Below are 26,033 nucleotides of genomic sequence, written 5' to 3'. Positions count from 1 at the left end.
ACCCCTGTTGCTGCACTCTCCTCCATGGCTCTGAAGCTTCCCCCCTTCGCCACCACAGTCTTTCCCCGTGAAGGGGCTTCTAGTGTGTGGAAACCTTTCCTCCTTCACAGCTCCCTCCCACTGGTGCAGGTCCCGTCCCTATTCTTTTGTCTCTGTTTATTCTTTTTTCTTTTGCCCTACCCAGGTATGTGGGGAGTTTCTTGCCTTTTGGGAGGTCTGAGGCCCTCTGCCAGCGTTCAGTAGGTGTTCTGTAGGAGTTGTTCCACATGTAGATGTATTTCTGATGTTTTTGTGGGGAGGAGGGTGATCTCCGTGTCTCACTCTTCCGCCATCTTGCAGCTCCTCCATAGATTATTGATTTTAGATCTTTTTCTTTACTTATATTTATGTGTGTGCATATATGTATATACATGTGTGTATATTTATATATATATTCTAGAGGAAGTACATGGCATGCCTTCAGGGACCACAGATAGTAGTCAAAGCAGAGTGCAGACAGAGAGAGGCAGGACCTGAGGCACATGCCTTTGTTAGGATCCATGGGTGGAGTACTTTGTGGTTCCCAGTCTAAGGCTGGATTGGTCAACTCAAAACAAAAGTGTGGGGTTTCAGTAAGCCCCACAGGGGTCTTATCTAAGAGGTATATAAGGGGAAGATGTTGGGAGGTGGGGCACTGTTGATCACAGGGGCTCTTGGGGAAGTCATATTAGGAACTTACATTAGCTTGTGACTCTGTGGACTGCTATCTAGAGCATGCACTTGCATGAGGGCTCGTGTCAATTTGAGATCCCTGCAGGATACTTAGCCAAACAATATGGATTCAGAGGCAGCGATGCAGTAGAGTAGCTTAGCTAAACTCTTTTTTTTTTTTTTTTTGTGGTACGCAGGCCTCTCACTGTTGTGGCCTCTTCCGCTGTGGAGCACAGGCTCCGGACGCACAGGCTCAGCGGCCATGACTCATGGGCCCAGCCGCTCCGCGGCATGTGAGATCTTCCCGGACCGGGGCACGAACCCGTGTCCCCTTCATCGGCAGACAGACTCTCAACCACTGTGCCACCAGGGAAGCCCTTAGCTAAACTCTTGACAGTCTATCCTGTGATTCCTTGTCATCAGGAATAACAATCACTTGTGTAGTGGGTAAGTTAAAGGACATAGGTATTGTTTTCTTTCTTTAAAAAAAAATTTTTTTTTTGACCATGCCGCATGGCATGTGGGATCCTAGTTCCCATACCAGGGAGCAAGCCTGCACCCCCTGTATTGGAAGCATGGCGTTCCAACAACTGGACCACCAGGGAAGTCCCAGTATTGTTTTCTGAAGCCACCTTAAGGCACATTTAACCAAGGCAATAATGATGAAGCCTATGATAAATAGACTTGCTACTGTTTGGAATCCAGGTCTTAACCATTGCCCTCAGGTGGATGTCGAGAGCCATGAGAACAAATCAGGGACCTCGGAATGTGGGAATTTGTTGAAATACTTTAGTGATATTAAGCATGACCTGTATCTCTCGACATCTGGAGGTTGGCCTGTAACAGTGTTACAATAATAGGGATCATCTCCATGGATAGCTTGCAGACTGGGCAGAGTCAAGTAGACCTGCTCCAGCCCCTTGAGTCAGATCCACAACAGACTATGAATGAGGTGTTATTCATCATTAAGAGGCGATGAGTATACAGGGTGAGGTCCAGCCTTTGTGTCTGAGTATAGTTGGTAGCCCTCAGAAAGTACTGCAGTTACTGTGATGCCTACCCACAGGGTGCCATGTGTAGGGTCTAGATTAGGGTTTGGTCCAGCCTAAATGAGGCTCGAGGTGTTTTGGAGGGAATTAGTACAAGGGTCTGATAACCAGGAAGAGCTATAGGATACGTAGGGACATGGGGCTGTACATCTCGCCCTGAGTGCTCACAGACCCAACATCTTTTTACTTGCAAGTCCTGAGCTGCCACCTTGCAGGTTTGTATGAATATATTTGTCATGTAGGATCTAGGGTTGTGGTGTGGGGCAGGGTCGTGGCATGCAGCAGGAAGGAGTTGTGGATGAGATGTAGAGAGGTGTGGAGGTAGCTTTTTGGGTATGGAGGATGTGCTGGCAGTGGTGGTGGTGCTGGGAATAATGAGGGGAGTAGGCCTGTTGTGGATACATCAGGTAGAAAGCAAAAGCTGTAATCTAGTACACTGAGCAGGGAACACAGCACAGAGAATGCCCTGACCATGGGGTCTAGGCAGGTCAGTCAGGCTAGAGGTGCCTCATATAGTTTAGAATACATTGTTTGGCTTGCCATAAAGGTGAAATGATGTCTAATGCTGCCAGGCAGTCAGCAGGGGACTTACAGATTTTCAAGCGTTTTTATAGAGGCAAGGGTCGCGAGGCAAGCAGTTAGCTATTTCAGGAAAGTAGTACTCTGTAGAGTCTTCTGGGTTGATCCACTGGAGGCGTTTTTGCATCTTGGCCTTGAGGTTAACAGTCACTGTCACCGAACTGCACTTGGGTCGGCTCGCCCAACACGTGCAGCAAAGCCAATCTACTGACACGGGATTGTGGTGAAGGAAAGTACAGTGTTTATTTGTAGGGCACCAATCAAGGATAACAGGTGGCTCATGCTCAAAAGACCTAAATTCCCTGATGGCTTTCAAGGATGAGTTTTTAAAGACAAAGTGAGGGAGAGGGTCATGGGTAACATGATCAGCTCGTACACAGTTTTCTGACTGGTGGGTGGTGAGGCAACAGGATAATGTTTCGGGAACCTAAATCATCAGTCTTCTGGCTCCCCACAGTTGGGGGTCTCTCCTATAGTCGGCGTCAGGATCTGGTGGGGTACTGGTGTCTATAAAAACAATTCAAGAGTGTGTATCAGATTGCTATCTGGATCCCTCAGGGAGGAACCACAGTCCTCTGACTCTGTTTTATGGCTGACTTATTGTTTAAGTTACTATTACTTTTCTTGCTTGACTGCTTTTTCTTTGTTTCTGCATTACCCCGATTCTCTAATTATTAACTTATTGAGCCTGGTCTTTAAAACTCAAGAGGACGAGGAAACCAAAGCTTTTCCTACAAAAAAGAAGCAGGGGACACAGAGAGCTCTGTGACCGGGAAGGTCCCATAGGGTCCTGCTTGGTTTCAGCAGCCTTGAGGTTAACAGTCACCACAGTCATCACCCCCTGGTGTGGAGGGGATCTGGGAGACAAAAGTCCCAACGTCCAATGAGGTTGGGGCACGTTGTCTCCCTCTTTGTTCTATTGGGTTGTTGTGTTGTCACCTGAGGTGCAGTTATGTCCAGCAGTGAGCCCTTGGTCTGGGGCTATGTTCTCTGCGGAGCTAGTGTGCTTCGGGGTGGCAGAGGCTAGCTTGCACTAGCCTTACACTAGCCTCTTCCCAGGTGGAGAGTCATGAAGGGTAGGAATGGCTGGTTGGTGTTAAGTTCTGAGTATAAATGCTAGAGGCCTGACTCAGGACGAAACTACAAGTATGCGCTCTACTACTAGTTGAGCAGATTCAGTGAACTCCACGGGGTCATCAGGGGCATACCTTGCAAAGGAACACTTGGTGTCCATGACCAAGCTTTGTGGGGACTCTAACCACAATGTGTATAGATTCTGGGCACAATGATAGGCTACTCCTAGGGACATTTTGTGGATGGCAGCTTTGTAATCCAGAGATCACCCCATTAAAACTATACATTAGAGCATGAACTTGCCAGCCAGAGGAGTCTGATTTGGTTACATTGAGATGGCCATTCTGCCTGGGATATAATTTGAGGCATGGTATAAAAGGGAGTGACTCACTTAAGCATCGCTTCTACTGGCACCATTTAATGTAGAGGGAGGTGAACTCTGGGTCAGAATCCATGCCTGCTGGCAAACTGGCAGAAACTCTTCTAACAGGGCCTGCCAGCACCTGGTGCTCTGCTATCCAGTTGCGCCCCTGGCTGGTTTTGTTCCAGCATATCTCCTGAGACATGGTTAGGCCTGAGGGGTCTACTGGTAATCCTATTATCCATGCTGTACACAGTAAGAGTAATAGGCACATCTAAGATCATTTACATTTGACTGACTTGCAGAGGCCTCCTTTGGGGCCAGCAATCTGGATACTGACCAAAGGTGGGGTATAGTTGCTTTGGAGCATGAACTCATTTACCTCTTCATCTAAGGTTAGGTAGGGACCCAGCCCACATCTGCTGATAGAGGCTGCTAGATCCCAGGATCCTTTTTGGATTTCATTTCCTAATGTGGTTGACAACCACTAGGTTGAGGGCCACTTTTCCTCTCTCTGAGATCCACACAGTTCAGCTAGTGGGTCCTGGAGCTATAATTTCAATCTCCAGCAAAATTTGTGATGAATTTGTTTTAATTAACCAGCCTTTATAACCCAAATAATGAGTCGTAGCTGGTGGCCCTAGATTCGTGACTGATACTGAGTCATCTTCTGGGTCAATAAAATCTGTATAATCATGATTCTAAGGAATTTGGTAGGGATTTGTCCTCTCAGGCTTTCAATTATAAGAGGATCATATTGCACAATCTGCCCCTGACTGGGTTGCCAGCGTGTGGAAGACAGAGAGACAATGGAATAATCAGAATGGTAAGGGGAGTATTCACCTGGTGAGTGGATGTGAGTGGCATCCTCTCTAATGTCAAAGGATTGGAGGTTCCCTTTTAGTACTAACAGGGGAGTCTTTGGAGGAGACTGGTAGTACGTGTGGTGGTGTTTAGAGACATGAAGCTGGGAATTAAGTAGTATTAGAGCCTGGGGCCAAATTTCTGTCCATTTGGGGGACAACACAGTGTATAAGAGCTTGAGGAGTATATCTATGTGTAGGCCATTGTGTCTTTCTGTAAGTCCAGCTGCTTGAGGCTGGTAAGCTAAGTAGAATTCCACAAGATTCCGTATTCTAGAGCCCATGACGGAACAACTTGGGAGGTGAAATGGGTACCTTGATCTGAATCTACTCTTGGTGGGGCAAAGGGGATGAGCACATACTTGATTAAGAAGGAGGTCACATAATGGGAAGCAGCCAGCAGACATCCAGTGAAGGTATGGATGATGGTGTTTGCATACCTATTAGATTTCATGGAGGGCAACAGCAGCCTGATAAACTCCGTATGCCATCTGAAGTAGAGTCTGTCGCTTGGGGCATGTGTCCCCACCAAGCATCTTTCCAGAGATTTGTTCGGGAGCAAAGGAAGCAATTATCTACCACCACTTTGGCTAGAGCTGGAGTAAAGGGCATACACCTGTATGCCCAATCAGTAAGTGCTGTCACTCCCCTATGGCCTGATATAATATGGGCCCACTCTGCTAGTGGGTATGGCACTGAGGAATAGTTGTGTCCAGGGTCGTCCAGGGTCGCTTTTGGTACTCCAGGAGGGGGCTCATACATGTAATTTAGATGAGTCTGTAATGTTACTATATGCTTCTGGTGTTTGCTCTGTGTGTGTGTGTGTGTGTGTGTGTGCAGAGACGAGTGACCCTAATCGGCATGTGTGAGTTGGCTATTTCTTTCCAAATGGAGGCACCCCAGATGGGCTTTCCCTGAATCATGAAATTATCCTTTTGCCATTGTCCAGACTAGACTGTGAATCCATTGGCTACCTCCCAGGAGTGAGGGAAAAACATGTGCCCTTAGAAATCTCATTTTTATGATCTGTCATAGATCAAGGTACACTGCCTCTAACTCTGCCAGTTGGACCGAGTCAAGAAAGCTGTCCTATACTAGGGATGTGCCATGGCCTATGTGTACAATGGTGGTGCTGCCAATGGTGAAGAATACCAACTCCCTTTCCATGTCAGATTTTGTTTGCAAGGAAGGGCCTCCCCAAACTACTAGATGGGCTGGCATGAGGGTGCCACTAGTTGCACCTCAATGTCAGTGAGCAAGGGGCTGGGCATGGGGAAACCACTTTCCTGTAATTTGGAAAGACCCTTGATATCAGATTTAGCCCTTTTCTGAAGGTGCTATTTCCATTTTAACAGTGAGGCCTCAGTGGCCGTGCCGAGCCTCTGCCAGGTTGAACCCCTCACAAAGTGGAGGAACATGGCCTTGTAATTTGGGGGGGACTCCCTGTAAGAAGAATTATCTGGATTTGGGGCCAATTAGGGCCTCTTCAGGATTGGAGGTGAAATCTAGGTCATCTGGGTTGCTCTGTTCAAAGAAGTGATAGATCCATTGACCCATACCAGTCTTACAGAGAGGGAGTCAGGCCTCATCTAGTGTTTTCCATTGGCTTTGAACCTTTGTGGTAATAACCGCAGTAGAAGGGTGATCTCAGTGCCAAGCGTTAAAAATCCAAGTAAACAGGGGAAGGGATTCTCTTTCTATACCTTTAGGGCTAGTGCCTTTGGGTTTGGATTCTCCTTGGTCATTGGAAGCCTCAATTATGGTGTTTCCCTTTTCCCACACGGAAGGCTAGAGGTTGCCCAGAGTTGGGTATTTCCCTTCCCCCAGGTCAGTGAGGCTCTGATAAAACCCCAGCAGGTTAGGCTCTGGTTAAATACTTTCTCCTGAGGCCAAACCTTATTAAGAAGAATAGAATGCTCTGGTGTATTTCAGAATGGTTCATTTTCCCCTCCCCTTGCCATAAGCATGAGGGGATTTTTCTCTGATATTTACTGTAGAACCTGAGGTAAGGTTTTGTGAGTTTACAGGAGGTAAAACTCACAAAAGTGTGGGGTCCCCCTGGATGATTGGGTCCCCTTAGAGTTTTTAACTCAGAGCAGTCCACACTGAGCCTCCAGCCAATCTCATTGTGTTTTCAATTTGCATTTCCATAATAGCTAATGATGTTGACCAACTTTTTTTTTTTTTTTTTTTTTTTTTTGCGGTACGCGGGCCTCTCACTGTTGTGGCCTCTCCCGTTGCAGAGCACAGGCTCCAGACGCGCAGGCTCAGCGGCCATGGCTCACGGGCCCAGCCGCTCCGCGGCATGTGGGATCTTCCCAGACCGGGGCACGAACCCACGTCCCCTGCATCAGCAGGCGGACTCTCAACCACTGCGCCACCAGGGAAGCCCTGACCAACTTTTAATGTGCTTATTTGCCATCTGTATATCCTCTTCAACCAAATGTCTTCTGATATCTTTTGCCCATTTTCTGATTGGATTGCTTATTTGATTTTTTTCTTTCTTTCTTTCTCTTTCTTTCTTTCTTACTATTTTTGCTATTGAGCTTTTTCTTCTCAATTGGATTTTTTTTATTAATTTCTTAACAGCTCCATTAAGGTATCATTCATAAAACATACAATTCACCCATTTAAAGTGTACATTTCAATGGATTTTAGTGCAACCATCACCACAGTTGATTTTAGAACATTTTTATTATCCCACTTTCCCTCTTCCCCTCCCTCCACCCCCAATCCTAAGCAACTACTAATAGTCTGTCTCTATTGATTCCCTATTCTGGACTTTCATATGAATGAAATCATATATTATGGGATCTTCTGACTGGCTTCTTTCACTCAGCATAATGTTTTCAAGGCTTATCCATGTTGTAACCTGTATGAGTAGTTTATGCCTTTATATGGCTGAATAGTATGTCAGTGTATGGATATACCACATTTTGTTCATACATTTGTCAGTTGATGGGCATTTGAGTTGTTTCTACTTTTTTGCTATTATGAATAATGCTAATGTGAACATTCATATGTGAATTTTTGTTTGGACATATATTTTTGTTTCTCTTGGGCATATACCTAGGAGTAGAATTACTGACTCTATGTTTAAGCTTGTGAGTGATCACCAAATTGTTTTTCAAAGTGGCTTCACTGTTCTACATTCTCACATACTTAGGAGGGTTCTGATTTTTCCACATGCTTGTTAACATTTGTTATTGTCTGTCTTTTTTATTTTAACCATCCTAGTTTGTCTAAAGTAGTATGTCACTGTGGTTTTCATTTGCATTTCCCTAATGAGTAATAACGTTGAGCCTCTTTTTCTGTGCATATTGGCCATTTATATATCTTCCTTGGAGTAATCTATCTAAAGGCTACTGAAGTCTTAAGAAGTATATTCAAGTTATTTGCCCAGTTTTTAACTGGCTTGTCTTTTTATTATTGAGTTGTAGGAGCTCTTTTTATGTTCTAGACACAAATCCCTTATCACATAAGTGATCTGTAAATATTTTTCTCATTCTGTGGGTTGCCTTTTCACTCTTGATGGAGTCCCTTGAAGTACGAGAGTTTTAAATTTTGATGAAGTAAAATTTATCTATATTTTCTGTTGTTGCTTGTGCTTTTTGGTGTCATATCTAAAACACTCTTATTACCCCAAGGTCATGAAGATGTCCTGTTTTCTTCTTAAAGTTTTATAGTTTTAGCTCTTACATTTAGGCCTTTGATCCATTTTTTTTAAAGATTTTTTTGATGTGGAGCATTTTTAAAGTCTTTATTGAATTTGTTACAATATTATTTCTGTTTTATGTTTTGGTTTTTTGGCCGCGAGGCATGTGGGATCTTAGCTCCCTGACCAGGGATTGAACCCACACCCCCTGCATGGGAAGGTGAAGTCTTAACCACTGGACTGCCAGAGAAGTACCTGCCTTTGATCCATTTTGAGTTAACTTTTGTATATGGTATGAGGTAGAGGCCTAACTTCATTCTTTTGCATGTGGATATCCAGTTGTCCCAGCACCATTTGTTGAAGAGACTATTTTTCCTCTATTGAATTGTCTTGGCACTATGTCAAAAATCAATTGACAGTAAATGTGAGGGTTTATTTTGGACTCTCGGTTCTATTCCATTAATCTATATATCCATTCCTAGGCCAATATCATGTCTTGATCACTATAGATTTGTAGTAAGTTTGAAATCAGGAAATGTGAATTTTCCAACTTTGTTCTTCATTTTCAAATTGTTTTGGCTATTCCAGCTCCCTTGAATTTCCATTTGAATTTAGGATCAGCTTGTCAATTTCTGCAAAGAAACCAACTGGGATTTTGATAGGGATTATTTTGAATTTATAGACCAATTTGGAGATAATTGCCATTTTAACAATATTGTCTTCTGATCCATGAACATCGGATATCTTTCCATTTATTTAGGTCTTCTTTAATTTTTTTCAGTAATGCTTCTTAGTTTTCAGAGTATAAGGTTTGCACTTCTTTTGTTAAATTATTCCCCAAAGTATGAAACTATGTATACAAGCCATTCTGAGGGTGCAGCTACACCGTCAGATCTTGCTAGTTCTACCTCAAATCTGTGATATTCTCAAAAGAGATCACAGATTGGATCGAACAGCACAAATATAATACCATGAAAGACAGAAGGCAACTGAAATTACCTGTGTTATAAAGCCTAGTTCACAGCCTTAGCTGCACAGTCAAATCACCTGGGGAACTTAAAAGCTATCCATTAGATAGGAATCTCGAGGGGTGAGACTTAGCACTTTTTAAAGCTCCCCAGGTGATTTCAAAGTGTAACTAAGATTGACATTTGCTGTTGTAAATTATCAACTAACTCATCTTCTAGTCAAAGACAGTGCTGTAATAATAGTAGCGACTTATTTTATCAGGTTGATATTTCATCTACCTAAATTAAAATAAAGTTGTATAATTGAAAATTATTTGGGAACTTCTTTGAGAAAGTATTTGAATTACTATTTGAACTGTTCAAAAATGTGTTATAAAACATTTCAAACAGTTGCAAAGAATAGTACAATGAACCCCCATGCATCAATTTCCTAACTTCAACAACAATCAACCAATAGCTATTCTTGTTTCATCTGTCCCTCCCACCCATTTTCCACTGTCACCCGAATTTTTTTTTTAATAAATTTATTTATTTATTTTTGGCTACATTGGGTCTTCGTTGCTGCACGTGGACTTTCTCTAGTTTCAGCAAGCGGGGGCTATTCTTTGTTGTGGCGTGCGAGTTTCTCATTGCAGTGGCTTCTCTTGTTGCGGAGCACAGGCTCGAGGCGCGTGGGCTTCAGTAGTTGTGGCATGTGGGCTCAGTAGTTGTGGCTTGCGGGCTCTAGAGCACAGGCTCCATATCTGTGGCGCATGGGCTTAGTTGCTCCGCGGCATATGGGATCTTCCCGGACCAGGGATCGAACCCATGTCCCCTGCATTGGCAGGCGGATTCTTAACCACTGCGCCACCAGGGAAGCCCCATCCCGAACATTTTTAAGTAAACCCTAGAAATAATATTTTACAATATCTGTAAATGTTTCAGTATGTAATTCTGAAATATTGGAATTGTAGCTCTAAAAGATTATTTTAAAACTTATCCTCTATATCATTATTGCACCTAAAAGTTTTAACAACATGAGGTAATTTTTATGTTACGTAGGAAGATATGATAAGAGAACAGAAGATATATCATCAGTACTTGGCACAGCGGCGTGAGGAAGAAAAAGCTCAGGAGAAAGAACTGGACAGAATGTTTGAGAAAGAGAAGGAAAAGAAGATTGCTGAGAAGGACAAGGAGCTGAGACTTAAAAAGGAGGCAAGAAAACAACTTTTGAATGAGGTCATGTGTACAAGAAAACTGCAAGTTCAAGAAAAGTGTAAGGAAATTAATTATAATTATATTATATTTGGGCCTTAATTCAATTTAAGTAGCAACCAAAATATTTATTAAATAAGTATTATGTGTGAAATACTATGAAGAATGTAAAAAGGATTAAGGCAAGATCGCTGCTTTGCAGGGACCTTACCTAATTGAATATTTGAATATCTTTCTGCAGTTGTCTCCATACATCCATACTTGCATGCCTTTGCTTGTGTAGTTTTCTCTCCCTATGATACTTTTGATCTTGAGAAATCCTGGACATCCTTCAAGGCCAGCTCAAATATCTCATTCCTTGAGAGGCCCTCTGTGTTCCTCTATTCATAATAAATCTTCTTTCTGGGGTTCTCACCATTGCTTGTTCACATCTCTTAGCATACCACTGAATTCCCTCAGCTTCAGTGCTTGGTCACAGAAGGAAATATTTGTTGAGAGGATTTCTATACCCAGATGTAAACATTTACTAGTAGGGTACTATGGACTTCACACTAGCTGTCTTTGCAAGAGAAAGCTCATCTTGGTTCCACTGGTTAATTCTCCACTCCAGGAATTATAATGGCAGTTGAAAATTGTTAAGCCAGTATTAGATGGAGTTTTAAGAAATGAGAAGAAAGCTTCTATGATAAAATGATTTCTGTATTGTCCCATGATAAATATTTTAGAATATATTGAGAAAACATGGAAAATTTAAGTATTTGGAACCATTTATAAACAAGGAAATAAAATCAACCATAATGCACCACCCAGGAATAGCTACTGTTCACAACTTCCTGTATTTCCTTCGAGTATTTTTTATTATATATGTCATTTCCCCTCACCAATTAGGATCTTGTTGTATATATTTTTTTACAGCCTGCATTTCCCACTTATCATTAACATTTTTCCAGGTTATTTTTCTTCAGTTGTAAGATTTGTAATGCTGCCTAGAAATCCATTATAAAAATGGACCATAATTTATTTTACCTAAACACAGCTAATGGCCCTTCAGCTTGTTTTGAATCTTTTTCCTCCTGTGTTAGCATTGGAGGTTACTGTCTCTGTACATAGGTTTTTTGGCTCATATATGATTAAGATAAATTCCTGTAAATGGATTTGGGACCAAAGATATGTACATTTTAGATGTATATTGCCTGGTTTTATTTATTCTTTTGTGAACTCTGTTCTGTCATTTTTTTACCTACTAGGTTGTTTAAGTTTTCCTTATTTAATTTATAAGAGACTTACATACTGTTTTTCCAATACTTATTTTGTAATAAATAAAGTCCCCTATTAATATAAATGGCAATAGAACTGTTTGTCCTCAAGAAGAGAAAGGTGAGAAGTGTTCAAACAGTGGTAATCTGGTATGAAAAAGGCTGATCATAGATTTCAGTGACAAATGATTAAGAGAAAATCTCTGTAGATTGCAGCACTTATGAATCTAAACCCTATTCTTTCCTTAAAGGAGATGACTACTTCTACCTTATTAAGCTAAGATCCAGCCCAGTGATTCTAAGCTCTGCCTTTCTAAAGACAATATGGCATTGATGCCCTGAAAGATGTCAGCAAGTCTTTTCTGAAAAAGTCATTCAGCGGGCTTCCCTGGTGGCGCAGTGGTTGAGAGTCCGCCTGCCAATGCAGGGGAGGGGGGTTCATGCCCCGGTCTGGGAAGATCCCACATGCCGCGGAGTGGCTGGTCCCGTGAGCCGTGGCCCGCTGAGCCTGGGCGTCCGGAGCCTGTGCTCCGCAACGCGAGAGGCCACAGCAGTGAGAGGCCCGCGTACCGCAAAAAAAAAAAAAAGTCATTCAGCAAAAATTACTTTTGTCTTTCTTAGTGCAACGAAAAGCAAAAGAACAGGAAGAACGTGCTATGGAACAGGAATGCATAAATGAAGGTCTTAAAGAGCTTAACCATGAAGAGAGGGAGGATTTTACAAGGTATGATTTTGTTTTCTTTATTATTACTAACCAACCAAAAATAGGAGATTTTTAGCATAGAAGACAATGTGCCATAATTCATGTATTATTGATGTTATTTTACATCAGTCTTACGTTTGTCCTAAAAGCTCAATTCAGTTTATAAAATTTCATATAAAAATAAGCAACAACCATTTTGGTAAAATTAAATTCTGTACATTGTGTAATTCTGATTATACACATTAGGTATTAAACTAGATAAACATCTTAAAAAATAAAACAAATTAGAAACATTTTTTATAAAGTAGGCACCAACCCTAAATCATAATGAAATAAGTTTTTTCCCCCATGAAATAAACCCGGAAATACAGCATGACCTAATTAGTTAGATTAACAGAAATGGCTTATGGGGTTATGATTCCATGCAAATGTCCCAGGAAGATTTTTTGTAGCCTCGCTGAGCTGGAAAACTGAAGTGCTCTGGGTGCTTTGAGATGTACCACTTCCCTCCTCGGGCAAGTGTCCCTCTGATCACCATAATCAGGCTCAGGTAGAGAAAATTGGCTGATGCCTCCTTGCAGCCTTTCACAGATCATAGCAGTCCCTTCCCACTGATGACTATGACACCCAATTCAGGTGACCAGTGTGGTGGAGAAAGAGGACCTGGCTCCTCTAATTGCTGGTCACCCTCCCTGTACCTAGGGCCTGTTCCCCGGCTCACCCATATTTGGTGCATAGAAATAAGCTCTCTTCTTTATAGGAAGAGTATGGTTTATATACCTGAGCCTATTGTTACTTGGGGGGCACTACCAACAATATCTGGCCGACCCTACTGACTTCCTCTACTTGTTCTGCTCTGGAGGTCCTTCCTTCTCACTTTTGAAAAGTCTGTTGTTGGAGATGTGAAGGGAATTTAATGAATAACAACTCTCTTCCCTGCCCAACTTTTATTTTTTTCTTATTTTAACATCTTTATTGGAGTATAATTGCTTTCCAATGGTGTGTTACTTTCTGCTATATCATAAAGTGAATCCGCTCTACGTATACATATATCCCCATGTCCCCTCCCTCTTGCGTCTCCCCCCCACCCTCCGTATCCCACCCCTCTAGGTGCTCACAGAGCACCTAGCTGATCTCCCTGTGCTATGCGGCTGCTTCCCACTACCTGTTTTACATTTCGTAGTGTATATATGTCCATGCCACTCTCTCACTTCATCCCAGCTTACCCTTCCCCCTCCCCGTGTCCTCAAGTCCATTCTCTACGTCTGCATCTTTATTCCTGTCCTGCCCCTAGGTTCTACTTCACTCTGTATGACAGACTCTGGGTCCATCCACGTCACTACAAATAACTCAATTTCGTTTCTTTTTATGGCTGAGTAATATTCCATTGTATATATGTGCCACAACTTCTTTATCCATTCATCTGTCGATGGACACTTAGGTTGCTTCCATGTCCTGGCTATTGCAAATAGTGCTGCAATGAACATTATGGTACATGAGTCTATTTTCTCTTTTTTCAGTTTTGCTTCAGAATGTATTTATTTAGGTTTATAAAATATTAAATATATTTATAATGTATGTAAATATATATTTTTTAATCTGAAATTCAAATTTAACCCAGTGTCCTGTTTTTTTTTTTTTAAACACCTTTATTGGAGTATAATCGCTTTACAATGGTGTGTTAGTTTCTGCTGTATAACAAAGTGAACCAGCTATATATAAACACACATCCCCATATCTCCTCCCTCTTGCGTCTCCCTCCCACCCTCCCTATCCCACCCCTCTAGGTGGTCACATAGCACGGAGCTGATCTCCCTGTGCTATGCGGCTGCTTCCCACTAGCTATCTATTTTACATTTGCTAGTGTATATATGTCCAGTTCACTCTCTCACTTCATCCCAGCTTACCCTTCCCCCTCCCTGTGTCCTCAAGTCCATTCTCTACGTCTGTGTCTTTATTCCTGTCCTGCCCCTAGGTTCTTCAGAAACCCCCCTTTCCCCCCCCCCTTTTTTTTTTTAGATTCCATATCTTGTGTTAGCATATGGTATTTGTTTTTTTTTTTACATCTTTATTGGAGTATAATTGCTTTACAATGGTGTGTTAGTTTCTGCTTTATAACAAAGTGAATCAGTTATACATATGCATATGTTCCCATATATCTTCGCTCTTGCATCTCCCTCCCTCCCACCCTCCCTACCCCACCCCTCCAGGCACTCACAAAGCACCGAGCTGATCTCCCTGTGCTATGCGGCTGCTTCCCACTAACTATCTACCTTACATTTGGTAGTGTATATATGTCCATGCCTATTTCTCGCTTTGTCACAGCTTACCCTTCCCCCTCCCCATATCCTCAAGTCCATTCTCTAGTAGGTCTGTGTCTTTATTCCTGTCTTACCCCTAGGTTCTTCATGACATTTTTTTTTCTTAAATTCCATATATATGTGTTAGCATACGGTATTTGTCTTTCTCTTTCTGACTTACTTCACTCTGTATGACAGACTCTATGTCCATACACCTCACTACAAATAACTCAATTTCTTTTCTTTTTATGGCTGAGTAATATTCCATTGTATATATGTGCCACATCTTCTTTATCCATTCATCTGTCGATGGACACTGAGGTTGCGTCCATGTCCTGGCTATTGTAAATAGAGCTGCAGTGAACATTTTGGTACATGACTCTTTTTGAATTATGGTTTTCTCAGGGTATATGCCCAGTAGTAGGATTGCTGGATCGTATGGTAGTTCTATTTTTAGTTTTTTAAGGAACCTCCATACTGTTCTCCATAGTGGCTGTATCAATTTACATTCCCACCAACAGTGCAAGAGGGTTCCCTTTTCTCCACACCCTATCCAGCATTTATTGTTTGCAGATATTTTGATGATGGCCATTCTGACTGGTGTGAGGTGATACCTCATTGTAGTTTTGGTTTGCATGTCTCTAATAATTAGTGATGTTGAGCATCCTTTCATGTGTTTGTTGGCAATCTGTATATCTTCTTTGGAGAAAGGTCTATTTAGGTCTTCTGCCCATTTTTGGATTGGGTTGTTTGTTTCTTTGATATTGAGTTGCATGAGCTGCTTGTAAATTTTAGAGGTTAATCTTTTGTCAGTTACTTCATTTGCAAATATTTTCTCCCATTGTGAGGGCTGTCCTTTCGTCTTGTTTATGTTTTCGTTTGCTGTGCAAAAGCTTTTAAGTTTCATTAGGTCCCATTTTTTTATTTTTGTTTCTATTTCCATTTCTCTAGGAGGTGGGTCAAAAAGGATCTTGCTGTGATTTATGTCATAGAGTGTTCTGCCTATGTTTTTCTCTAAGAGTTTGACAGTGTCTGGCCTTACATTTAGGTCTTTAATCCATTTTGAGTTTATTTTTGTGAATAGTGTTAGGGAGTGTTCTAATTTCATTCTTTTACATGTAGCTGTCTAGATTTCCCAGCACCACTTCTTGAAGAGGCTGTCTTTTCTCCACTGTATATTCTTGCCTCCTTTACCAAAAATAAGGTGACCATATGTGCATGTGTTTATCTCTGGGCTTTCCATCCTGTTCCATTGATCTATATTTCTGGTTTTTTGCCAGTACCATATTGTCTTGATTACTGTAGCTTTGTAGTATAGTCTGAAGTCAGGGAGCCTGATTCCTGCAGCTCCATTTTTCTTTACAAGATTGCTTTGGCTATTTGGGGTCTTTTGTGTTTCCATACAAATTGTGAAATATTTTGTTCTAGTGCTGTGAAAATGTCAGTGGTACTTTAATAGGGATTGCATTGAATCTGTATATTGCTTTGGGTAGTAGAGTCATTTGCACAATATTGATTCTTCCAATCCAAGAACATGGTATATCTCTCCACCTGTTTGTATCATCTTTAATTTCTTTCATCAGTGTCTTATAGTTTTCTGTATACAGGTCTTTTGTCTCCTTAGGTAGGTTTATTCCTAGATATTTTATTCTTTTGTTGCAGTGGTAAATGGGAGTGTTTCCTTAATTTCTCTTTCTGCTTTTTCATCACTAGTGTATAGGATTGCAAGAGATTTCTGTGCATTAATTTTGTATCCTGCTGCTTTACCAAATTCATTGATTAGCGCTAGTAGTTTTCTGGTAGCATCTTTAGGATTCTCTATGTATAGTATCATGTCATCTGCAAACAGTGACAGCTTTACTTCTTTAACGATTTGGATTCCTTTTATTTCTTTTTCTTCTCTGATTGCTGTGGCTAAAACTTCCAAAACAATGTTGAATAATAGTGGTGAGAGTGGGCAAACTTGTCTTGTTCCTGATCTTGGAGGAAATGCTTTCAGTTTTTCACCATTGAGAACTGTGTTGGCTGTGGGTTTGTCATATATGACCTTTATTATGTTGAGGTAAGTTCCCTCTATGCCTAGTTTCTGGAGGGTTTTTATCATAAATGGATGTTGGATTTTGTCAAAAGTTTATTCTGCATCTATTGAGAGGATCATATGAATTTTCTCCTTCAGTTTGTTAATATGGTGTATCACATTGATTGATTTGCGTATATTGAAGAATCCTTGCATTCCTGGGATAAGCCCCACTTGATCATGATGTATGATCCTTTTAATGTGCTGTTGGATTCTGTTTACTAGTATTTTATTGAGGATTTTTGCATCTATGTTCATCAGTGATATTGGCCTGAAGTTTTCTTTCTTTGTGACATCTTTGTCTGGTTTTGGTATCAGGGTGATGGTGGCCCTTAGAATAAGTATGGGAGTGTTCCTCCCTCTGCTATATTTGGAAGAGTTTGAGAAGGATAAGTGTTAGCTCTTCTCTAAATGTTTGATAGAATTTGCCTGTGAAGCCATCTGGTACTGGACTTTTGTTTGTTGGAAGATTTTTAATCACAGTTTCAATTTCAGTGCTTGTGATTGGTCTGTTTAGATTTTCTATTTCCTCCTGGTTCAGTCTCAGAAGGTTGTGCTTTTCTACGAATGTGTCCATTTCTTCCAGATTGTCCATTTTATTGGCATAGAGTTGCTTGTAGTAATCTCTCATGATCCTTTGTATTTCTGCAGTGTCAGTTGTTACTTCTCCTTTTTCGTTTCTAATTCTGTTGATTTGAGTCTTCTCCCTTTTTATCTTGATGAGTCTGGCTAATGGTTATCAATTTTCTTTATCTTCTCAAAGAACCAGCTTTTAGTTTTATTGATCTTTGCTATCGTTTCCTTCGTTTCTTTTTCATTTATTTCTGATCTGACGTTTATGATTTCTTTCCTTCTGCTACCTTTGGGTTTTTTTGTTCTTTTTTCTCTGATTGTTTTAGGTGTAAGTTTACGTTGTTTATTTGAGATGTTTCTTGTTTCTTGAGGTAGGATTGTATTGCTATAAACTTCCCTCTTAGAACTGCTTTTGCTGCATCCCACAGGTTTTGGGTCATCGTGTTTTCATTGTCATTTGTCTCTAGGTATTTTTTGATTACCTCTTTGATTTCTTCAGTGATCTCTTGGTTATTAAGTAGTGTATTCTTTGGTCTCCATGTGTTTGTATCTTTTACAGATTTTTTCCTGTAATTGATATCTAGTCTCATAGTGTGTGGTCAGAAAAGATTCTTGACAAGATTTCAAGTTTTTTAATTTACCAGAGCTGATTTGTGTCCCAAGATATGATCTGTCCTAGAGAATGTTCCATGAGCACTTGAGAAGAAAGTGTATTCTGTTGTTTTTGGATGGAGTGTCGTATAAATATCAATTAAGTCCATCTTGTTTAATGTATCATTTCATGCTTGTGTTTCCTTATTTATTTTCATTTTGGATGATCTGTCCTTTAGTGAAAGTGGGGTGTTAAAGTCACCTACTTTGCTTGTGTTACTGTTGATTTCCCCTTTTATGGCTGTTAGTATTTGCCTTATGTATTGAGGTGCTCCTATGTTGGGTACATAAATACTTAAAATTGTTATATCTTCTTCTTGGTTTGATCCCTTAATCATTATGTAGTGTCCTTCTTTGTCTCTTGTAATAGTCTTTATTTTAAAGTCTATATTTTCTGATAATAAGACTTGCTAATCCAGCTTTCTTTTGATTTTCATTTTCATGGAATATCTTTTTCCATCCCCTCACTTTCAGTCTGTATGTGTCCATAGGTCTGAAGTGGGTCTCTTGTAGACAGCATATATATGGGTCTTGTTTCTGTATCCATTCAGCCAATCTATGTCTTTTGGTTGGAGCATTTAATCCATTTACATTTTAGGTAGTTATTGATATGTATGTTCCTATTACCATTTTGTTAATTGTTTTGGGTTTGTTATTGTAGGTCTTTTCCTTCTCTTGTGTTTTCTGCCTAGGGAAGTTCCTTTAGCATTTGTTGTAAAGCTGGTTTGGTGGTGCTGAATTCTCTTAGGTTTTTCTTGTCTGTAAAGGTTTTATTTTCTCTGTCGAATCTGGATGAGATCCTTGCTGGATAGAGTAATCTTGGTTGTAGGTTTTTCCCTTTCATCACTTTAAATATGTCCTGCCACTCCCTTCTGGCTTGCAGAGTTTCTGCTGAAAGATCAGCTGTTAACCTTATGGGGATTCCCTTGTATGTTATTTGTTACTTTTCCCTTGCTGCTTTTAATATTTTTTCTTTGTATTTAATTTTTGATAGTTTGATTAATATGTGTCTTGGCATGTTTCTCCTTGGAATTATTCTCTATCGGACTCTTTGTGCTTCCTGGACTTGATTGGCTATTTCCTTTCCCATGTTAGGGTAGTTTTCAACTATAATCTCTTCAAATATTCTCTCAGTCCCTTTCTTTTTGTCTTCTTCTTCTGGGACCCCTATAATTCAAATGTTGGTGCATTTAATGTTGTCCCAGAGATCTCTGAGACTGTCCTCAATTCTTTTCATTCTTTTTTCTTTATTCTGCTCTGCAGTAGTTATTTCCAGTATTTCATCTTCCAGGTCACTTATCCGTTCTTCTGCTATTGATTCCTTCTAGAGAATTTTTAATTTCATTTATTGTGTTGTTCATCATTGTTTGTTTGGTCTTTAGTTCTTCTAGGTCCTTCTTAAATGTTTCTTGTATTTTCTCCTTCTATTTCCAAGATTTTGGATCATCTTTATTATCATTACTCTGAATTCTTTTTCAGGTAGACTGCCTATTTTCTGTTCATTGTTTTGGTCGGGTGGGTTTTTTCCTTGCTCCTTCATCTGCTGTGTATTTCTCTGTCTTCTCATTTTGCTTAACTTACTGTGTTTGGGGTCTCCTTTTCACAGGCTGCAGGTTCGTAGTTCCCATTGTTTTTGGTGTCTGTCCGCAGTGGCTAAGGTTGGTTCAGTGGGTTGTAGGCCTCCTGGTGGAGGGGTTGGTGCCTGTGTTCTGGTTGATGAGCCTGCATCTTGTCTTTCTGGTGGGCAGGACTGCATCCGATGGTGTGTTTTGGGGTGTTTGTAACCTTATTATGATTTTAGGCAGCCTCTCTACTAATGGGTGGGGTTGTGTTCCTGTCTTGCTAGTTGTTTGGCATTGGGTGTCCAGCCCTTGAGGTTGCTGGTCATTGAGTGGAGCTGGGTCTTAGCGTTGAGACGGAGATCTCTGGGAGAGCTCTCGCCAATTGATATTACGTGGGGCCAGGAGGTCTCTGCTGGACCAATGTCCTGAACTTGGCTCTCCCACCTCAGAGGTTCAGGCCGAACACCTGGCAGGAGCACCAAGACCCTGTTAGCCACACAGCAGCTGTGCAAACTTGGGCAGCCTATTTTATTTTCCATGCCTCAGTTTCTCCATCTCCAAACTTCTGGACCTCCACACTCCAGAGGCCCTCCTTTCAACGTGCTGCCTCTCTCCTTCTGTGCAGGTCCTAAGCCCCTGCCCAACTTTTGAGTCAACTGAGAAATAAGAAAAGTAGTGTGAGCAGAAGGTATTACAGTTACCTACTGGTGTATAACAACACACCCCCAAATTTGTGGTTTAAAGTGAGTTATGATTATGTCTCATGATTCTGTGGTTGACAAGGCTCAGCTGGGTGGTTCTTGCTTGGGGTCTCTCATGTGGTTCAAGTCAGATGCTGGCTGGGGCTACATTCATGAGAAGGCTCAGCTGGAATGCACACCTAAGATACCTATTCATATAGCTTGTAGCATGTACTGACTGTGCCTGGGGATCTCATCTGGTATTACCAGCCGGAACACCTACACATGGCCTCTCCATGTGGCCTGGGGTTCTTACAGTGTGGTAGCTGGTTTTGAGAGGGATAGTTCCAACAGCAAGCATTCCAAGAGACAGGAAGAGCAAGCTGCCAGGCCAATTAAGGACTACATCTAGGATTGCTATAGCATCATTTCTGTCATATTCTGTTGGCCATAAAAAGCAGCCAGTGGCGCAGTGGTTGGGAGTCCGCCTGCCGATGCAGGGGACACGGGTTCGTGCCCTGGTCTGGGAGGATCCCACATGCCGCGGAGCGGCTGGACCCGTGAGCCATGGCCACTGAGCCTGCGCGTCCGGAGCCTGTGCTCCGTAACGGGAGGCCACGTCAGTGAGAGGCCCACGTACCGCAAAAAAAAAAAAAAAAAAAAAAAAGCAGCCATGGGGCCCATCTAGATTCAGTGGGATGGAGAAATAAGCTCCACCTCTTGATAGGGGAGTAGAGGTCCACATTGCAGAAGAGCATATGAGAGGGGGCGATATCACTGTGGCAGTCTTTGGAAAATGGAATCTGCCACACAGAGGCGTATGCATGCTGTAATCTCTATTTCTGATAAAGTCTTATATTAATAATGTGGCTTATAGATTGTAAAATGGTAAAACTGCTATGGAAAACAATATGAAGTTTCCTCAAAAAATTAAAAATAGAAATACCATATGATCCAGTAATCCCACTTCTGGGTATAAATCCAAAATAAATGAAAGCAGGACCTTAAAGAGATGTTTGTATACTTGTGTTCATAGCAGCACTATTCACAGTAGCCAAGGTGGAAATAACCCAAATATCCATTAACAGGTGAATGCATAAACAAAGTGTGGTATGTATATACAGTTGAATATTATTCAGCTTTAAAACGGAAGGAAATCCTGTCAGATACTACAGCATGGATGAACCTTGAGGACGTGCTAAGTAAAATAAACCAGTCACAAAAAGACAGATGCTGTATGATCTCACTTACTTGAGGTACCTAGAATAGTCAAATTCATAAAGACAGCAAGTAGAATGGTGGTTACCGAGGGCTGGTGGGAGGGGACAAAAAAGAGTTGTTGTTTAATGGATATAGAGTTTCAGATTTGCAAGACGAAAAGTTCTGGAGATCTGCTTCACAACAATGTGAATATACTTAACACTACTGAACTGTACACTTAAAAATGGTTAAGATGGTAAATTTTACATTATGTGTTTTTTACCACAGTAAAAAAAATCACTATAAATTTTAAAATGTGGCTTATATATTTTTAACTGTGGCTTATATATGGAGGAAATCATCTAGTTGATACTGAACAGAATGAGTCAAACTTACCCACCCGGTCACCAGCAACCCACCCAGTCACCAGCAGTGCCAGACCACTGCAGGCCTCCCCTGCAGGGAGAATATGCCCCCTTTGATACAGAAAGCGGACAAGAAATAGGCAGAACAACTTGTTCCATTTTACCTTCTTCCTTGGAGGGGAGTGAGAGGGGATGGAGAGAGGCCAAGGGCTCTCTCCACATAGCAGTCAATATTTTGAATGAAGAAGAGACATTCCCTCGCTAAAATCAATTTGTTCTAAGGTTGTCTTAATTATTATTGGGTAATAAACACATTATTAAATTTTTCATCTATTTCTTCCCCACTCACCCTGATTTTAATGGGAATTTTAATTTGACTTTAAAAATTACATTTTAAGTGTAATGGTCTACATAAATCCAAATACTTACTTTGACAGTTTTATACTTTGACATTTCTGATACCTTAGACGCTCCAGTTTAGCCCAGGAGTACAGGAAGCAACTTCAGATGCAAATGTGCTCCCAACAGCAGGCCCGTGAAGCGGAGAAGGAGGAGGAACGCCGAGAGTTTGAAGCAGGGATGACAGCAGAGAAGAATTTCCAGGACAAGATCCAGGAGATCCTGTCCACCCATCAAGTGCTGCCCCGAAATATTCATCCCATGCGGAGAGCATGCCCTAATAAACTTCCACCATAGTTTCATAAACATCAACCTAGTTTTTCTCAGTCTTTTACTATTTTAAACTATAGCATGCCTGTATATCCCTTTTAACTCATGGATAAACTGTTCTTTTATACTGAGTTTGCATAATTATATGCCACGAAAGTTTCTTCTTACAGATTAAACTGTTCCTTTTTGAGATTTCATAGACTGACAAATCTGAATGATCTGCTTCCTATCACATAGTTATTTTCCTTATTTATCTCCATGCCTCCCTTTCTTGTTCATTTATTAATAGCTTCACTTTCTTCCATCCATCTGCCAATATGCCCATTTCCTCTTGCCTCCTTTCTCTTCTCTCTCACAGACATAATTCACAATATTAGCAGGGCATTTTTGCAGGAAGAGCTGGGACTATCACCCACTTTCATTAACCTGCTTATTCAGTCATTAAACAAATGTTTACTGAGTGCCTTTCATGTGCCAGCACCATTCTGGATCCTGAGACTTCAGCAAGAACAAAGCAAGCCCCTTGCTCTCATGGAGATTACATCCTAGTGGAGGAAACCAGGTAGGTGTTAAGTGCTATAGGCAAGAAGTGGCAGGAGTGCTATTTTATTTTATATGTGATAGAATAGATCTCCTGGAGCAGCTGATATTTGAATGAACCAGCCATGTGGCTGTCTGGGGGGAAGACATCCCAGGCAGAAGGAAGAGCCAGTGCAAGGGCCTTGGGGCAGAAGTCTGCTTAGTGCATATGAGGCTTTGCATTTGTGCTGGAGTAGAGTGAGGAGAGAGTGGTAGAAGACTAATTGGAAAGGTAGTGGGGGCCAGATGATGTAAGGCCTTGGAACCAGGGTAAAGACTGGCTTTTACTTCTATAGGAAGCTGTTACAGGGTTTTGAGCAGAGGAGCAACGTGATACGATGTAAGAGGGTTGCTGGCTACCATGTAGAGAATAGACTTCAAGGAGACAAGAAACAAGGATTCAGTTAAGAAGTGATCACAATATCCCAGGTTAGGGGTGATGGTAGTGTGGTAGCCAGCCTCCAAGGTGACCCGTAATAATTCTCGATGTAGAGAATGTACACACAGAAGTATGTGTTTATGCCCTCGTATAGTCCCCTTCCACCCTGAATCTTGGGCACTATGTAAAATGTGTGCATATACTGGTTAAAAAAGAAAGGTAGAAAGAAATCGACATGTTCATATTCCTAAAGTTCAGTATTATAATTATTTCTACTTCTTTGAAAAGTTCCCTCCAAGGCTTTTTTTATATGGATACTCATTTTTACATTGTAAATACTCTGCCATGTTTCTTCACCTATCACATTTACAAATGGCTACATAATAGTCTACTGTTTTTCCTATAATTTATTAAACATTAGACTTTGAGTTTATTTCAAATTTGTCACTATTACAAATTTTTCTATACAACATTCCTTTGAATTGTTTCCTTAGAGTCATGCGGTTCCCTGGAGTGGGATTTTTGGGTCAAAGGGGGTAAACATTTATATACTTTTGCTTTCAAGCACCACATTTGCAAAAGAAGTTTTTAGAGTTGCAGACTCTTTAGGGAAATATTTTCAGGGCCAGTTGGTATTCTCCCTGAAGGTTTAAAATGTATTTAAGCAAATTGTTTGCTAGGATCTCTGAGAGGTTTTTTCTTTAACCTTTCTACCCATTCATCCACTCTTAACCTCAGCTCTGGGAATCTAGCTCCTCCTTTGGATCCTTTCGAGCCTCCCTGTGGCCAACATTAATCTCTAATCCAAAAGTGGGAGTGGGAGTCCTGGCCACAAAAAAAAGAAAAAAAAAGTCTATCATTGAAGTTTTGTTGAAAATCAACTGACCGTTAATATAAGGATTCATTTCCAGACATGCTACTCTGTTCCATTAATTTGTCTGTCCTTACACCAACACAAAACTAGTGATGATCACCGTAGCCTTCAATAAGGCTTGAAATTGGTAGTGTAAGGCATCCAATGTTGTTCTCTTTTTTTCCCGCCCAAAATTGTTTTGTCTATTCTAGTTTCTTTAAATTTCCATATAATCGTTAGGATCATCTTGTCAATTTCTACAAAGATGCCTACTGAGATTTTGATAGTGATTGCATTGTATCTATAGATCAATTTGGGGAGAACTGCCATCTTAACAATAATGAGTTTTCCAACCCTTGAAGATCTATCTCCCTATCCACTGAGGTCATGTTTAAATTTTTAAGCAATATTTTATGGTTTTCAGTGTGCAGGACTTGTGCTTCTTTTGTTCAACTTATTCCTAAGTGTTTCTCTTCAGTGCTATTAGAAACAGAATTGTTTTCTCAAATTCATTTTTGGATTTTTCATTGTTAATGTATAGCAGTGTGACTGATTTTTGTATATTGAACTCGTATCCTGTGACCTTGCTAAACTCACTTATTAGTTCTTGTAGGGTTTTTTTGTTTTTTCTTTTTTGAGATTGTGTAGGATTTCCTACATTCAGGATCATGTCATTTGCAAATAAAGACAGTTTATTTCTTTCCAATTTGGATGCCTGTTGTTTCTTTTTCTTTCTTAAACTGCACTGGTTAGTGCAATATCAAGTATGATATTGAATAGAATTAGAAAGCATAGACATTCTTGACTTGTCCCCAGTTTTAAGGGAAAACGCTCATTCTTTAACCATTAAGTATGATGTTATCTGTAGGTTTCTCATAGATGCCCTTTACCACGGTGAGGATGTTCCCTTCTCTTCCTGTTTTATTGAGAGTCTGTATATAAAGAGGTGTTGGAGCTTATCAAATGCTTTTTCTGTGCCTGTTGAGTTGAACATGTGATTTTTGTTCTTTTGTTCTATTAATATGGTGTATTACATTAATTTATTTTCAGATATTAACTAACCTTGCATATCTGGGATAAATGCCACTTGGTCATGGTTTATGGTTTATTTTTTTTTTATTAAGTTGCTGCATTTCATTTGCTAATTTTCTTTTTTTGTCATTGTGTTGATCTTGGTCTGTTGTGTATCTTCCATCTAGGTCTCTTGTGATGTTGTCTGGGTTTGGTATCAGGATATTATCGGCCATATAAAATGAGTTGGAGAGTATTCCCTCTTCCTTTATTTTCTGAAAGATTTGTTAAGGATTGCTATTATTTCTTCCTCAAATGTTTGATAGAATTCACCAGGGATGCCACCTGGGCTTTCTCTGTGGAAAGATTATTTTTTATTGCTAATTTAATATTTTTACTGACTTAGGTCTAATCAGATGTTCTGTTTCTTCTTGAGTCAGTTTTGGTAATTTGTGTTTTTCTACAAATTTGTCCACTTCATCTAAGTTGTCTAATTTAAACACATAAAGTAGCTCATAAAATGTCCTTATAATTATTTTAACTTCTAAAGGGTTTGTAGTAATGTGCCCCTTTCATTCTACTTGGAATTTGGGGTTATTTTGCTACTCTGTGACCAGAAAATAACTAGAAAGTATGATCTCTCCATCCAGTGTCTTTCCCTGCCCCCAACCCAGAATAACTCTCTACCAGAGAGCGTTGCACTTTGATGATTGAAGCAATGTTTAAAAACAAAAGTAAA

General features: G+C 40.6%; 1 protein-coding gene across 2 annotated transcripts in view; it reads left to right on the top strand.

The window, feature by feature from the left end:
* The window catches only part of CFAP53 (cilia and flagella associated protein 53), a 77,910-nt gene that overhangs the window by 44,648 nt on the left and 7,229 nt on the right, over window positions 1–26,033 (top strand). The window contains exons 6-8 of one of the 2 annotated variants that reach the window (XR_009566485.1): window positions 10,281–10,497; window positions 12,314–12,416; window positions 22,271–23,034. Coding sequence is in view for 1 of the 2 variants with exons in the window: in XM_030867939.2 (XP_030723799.1) it covers window positions 10,281–10,497; window positions 12,314–12,416; window positions 22,271–22,499 (549 nt within the window). In the remaining variant the exon portion in view is untranslated. Of the gene's footprint in view, window positions 1–10,280; window positions 10,498–12,313; window positions 12,417–22,270; window positions 24,981–26,033 lie in introns of those variants that run through there. The other variant, XM_030867939.2, reaches the window with a different exon arrangement.

Source organism: Globicephala melas, chromosome 13, assembly GCF_963455315.2.
Source record: "Globicephala melas chromosome 13, mGloMel1.2, whole genome shotgun sequence".
Lineage (NCBI taxonomy): Eukaryota > Metazoa > Chordata > Mammalia > Artiodactyla > Delphinidae > Globicephala > Globicephala melas.
Note: the sequence above shows the minus strand (reverse complement) of the source record. Positions and strands in the feature narration are given on the sequence as shown.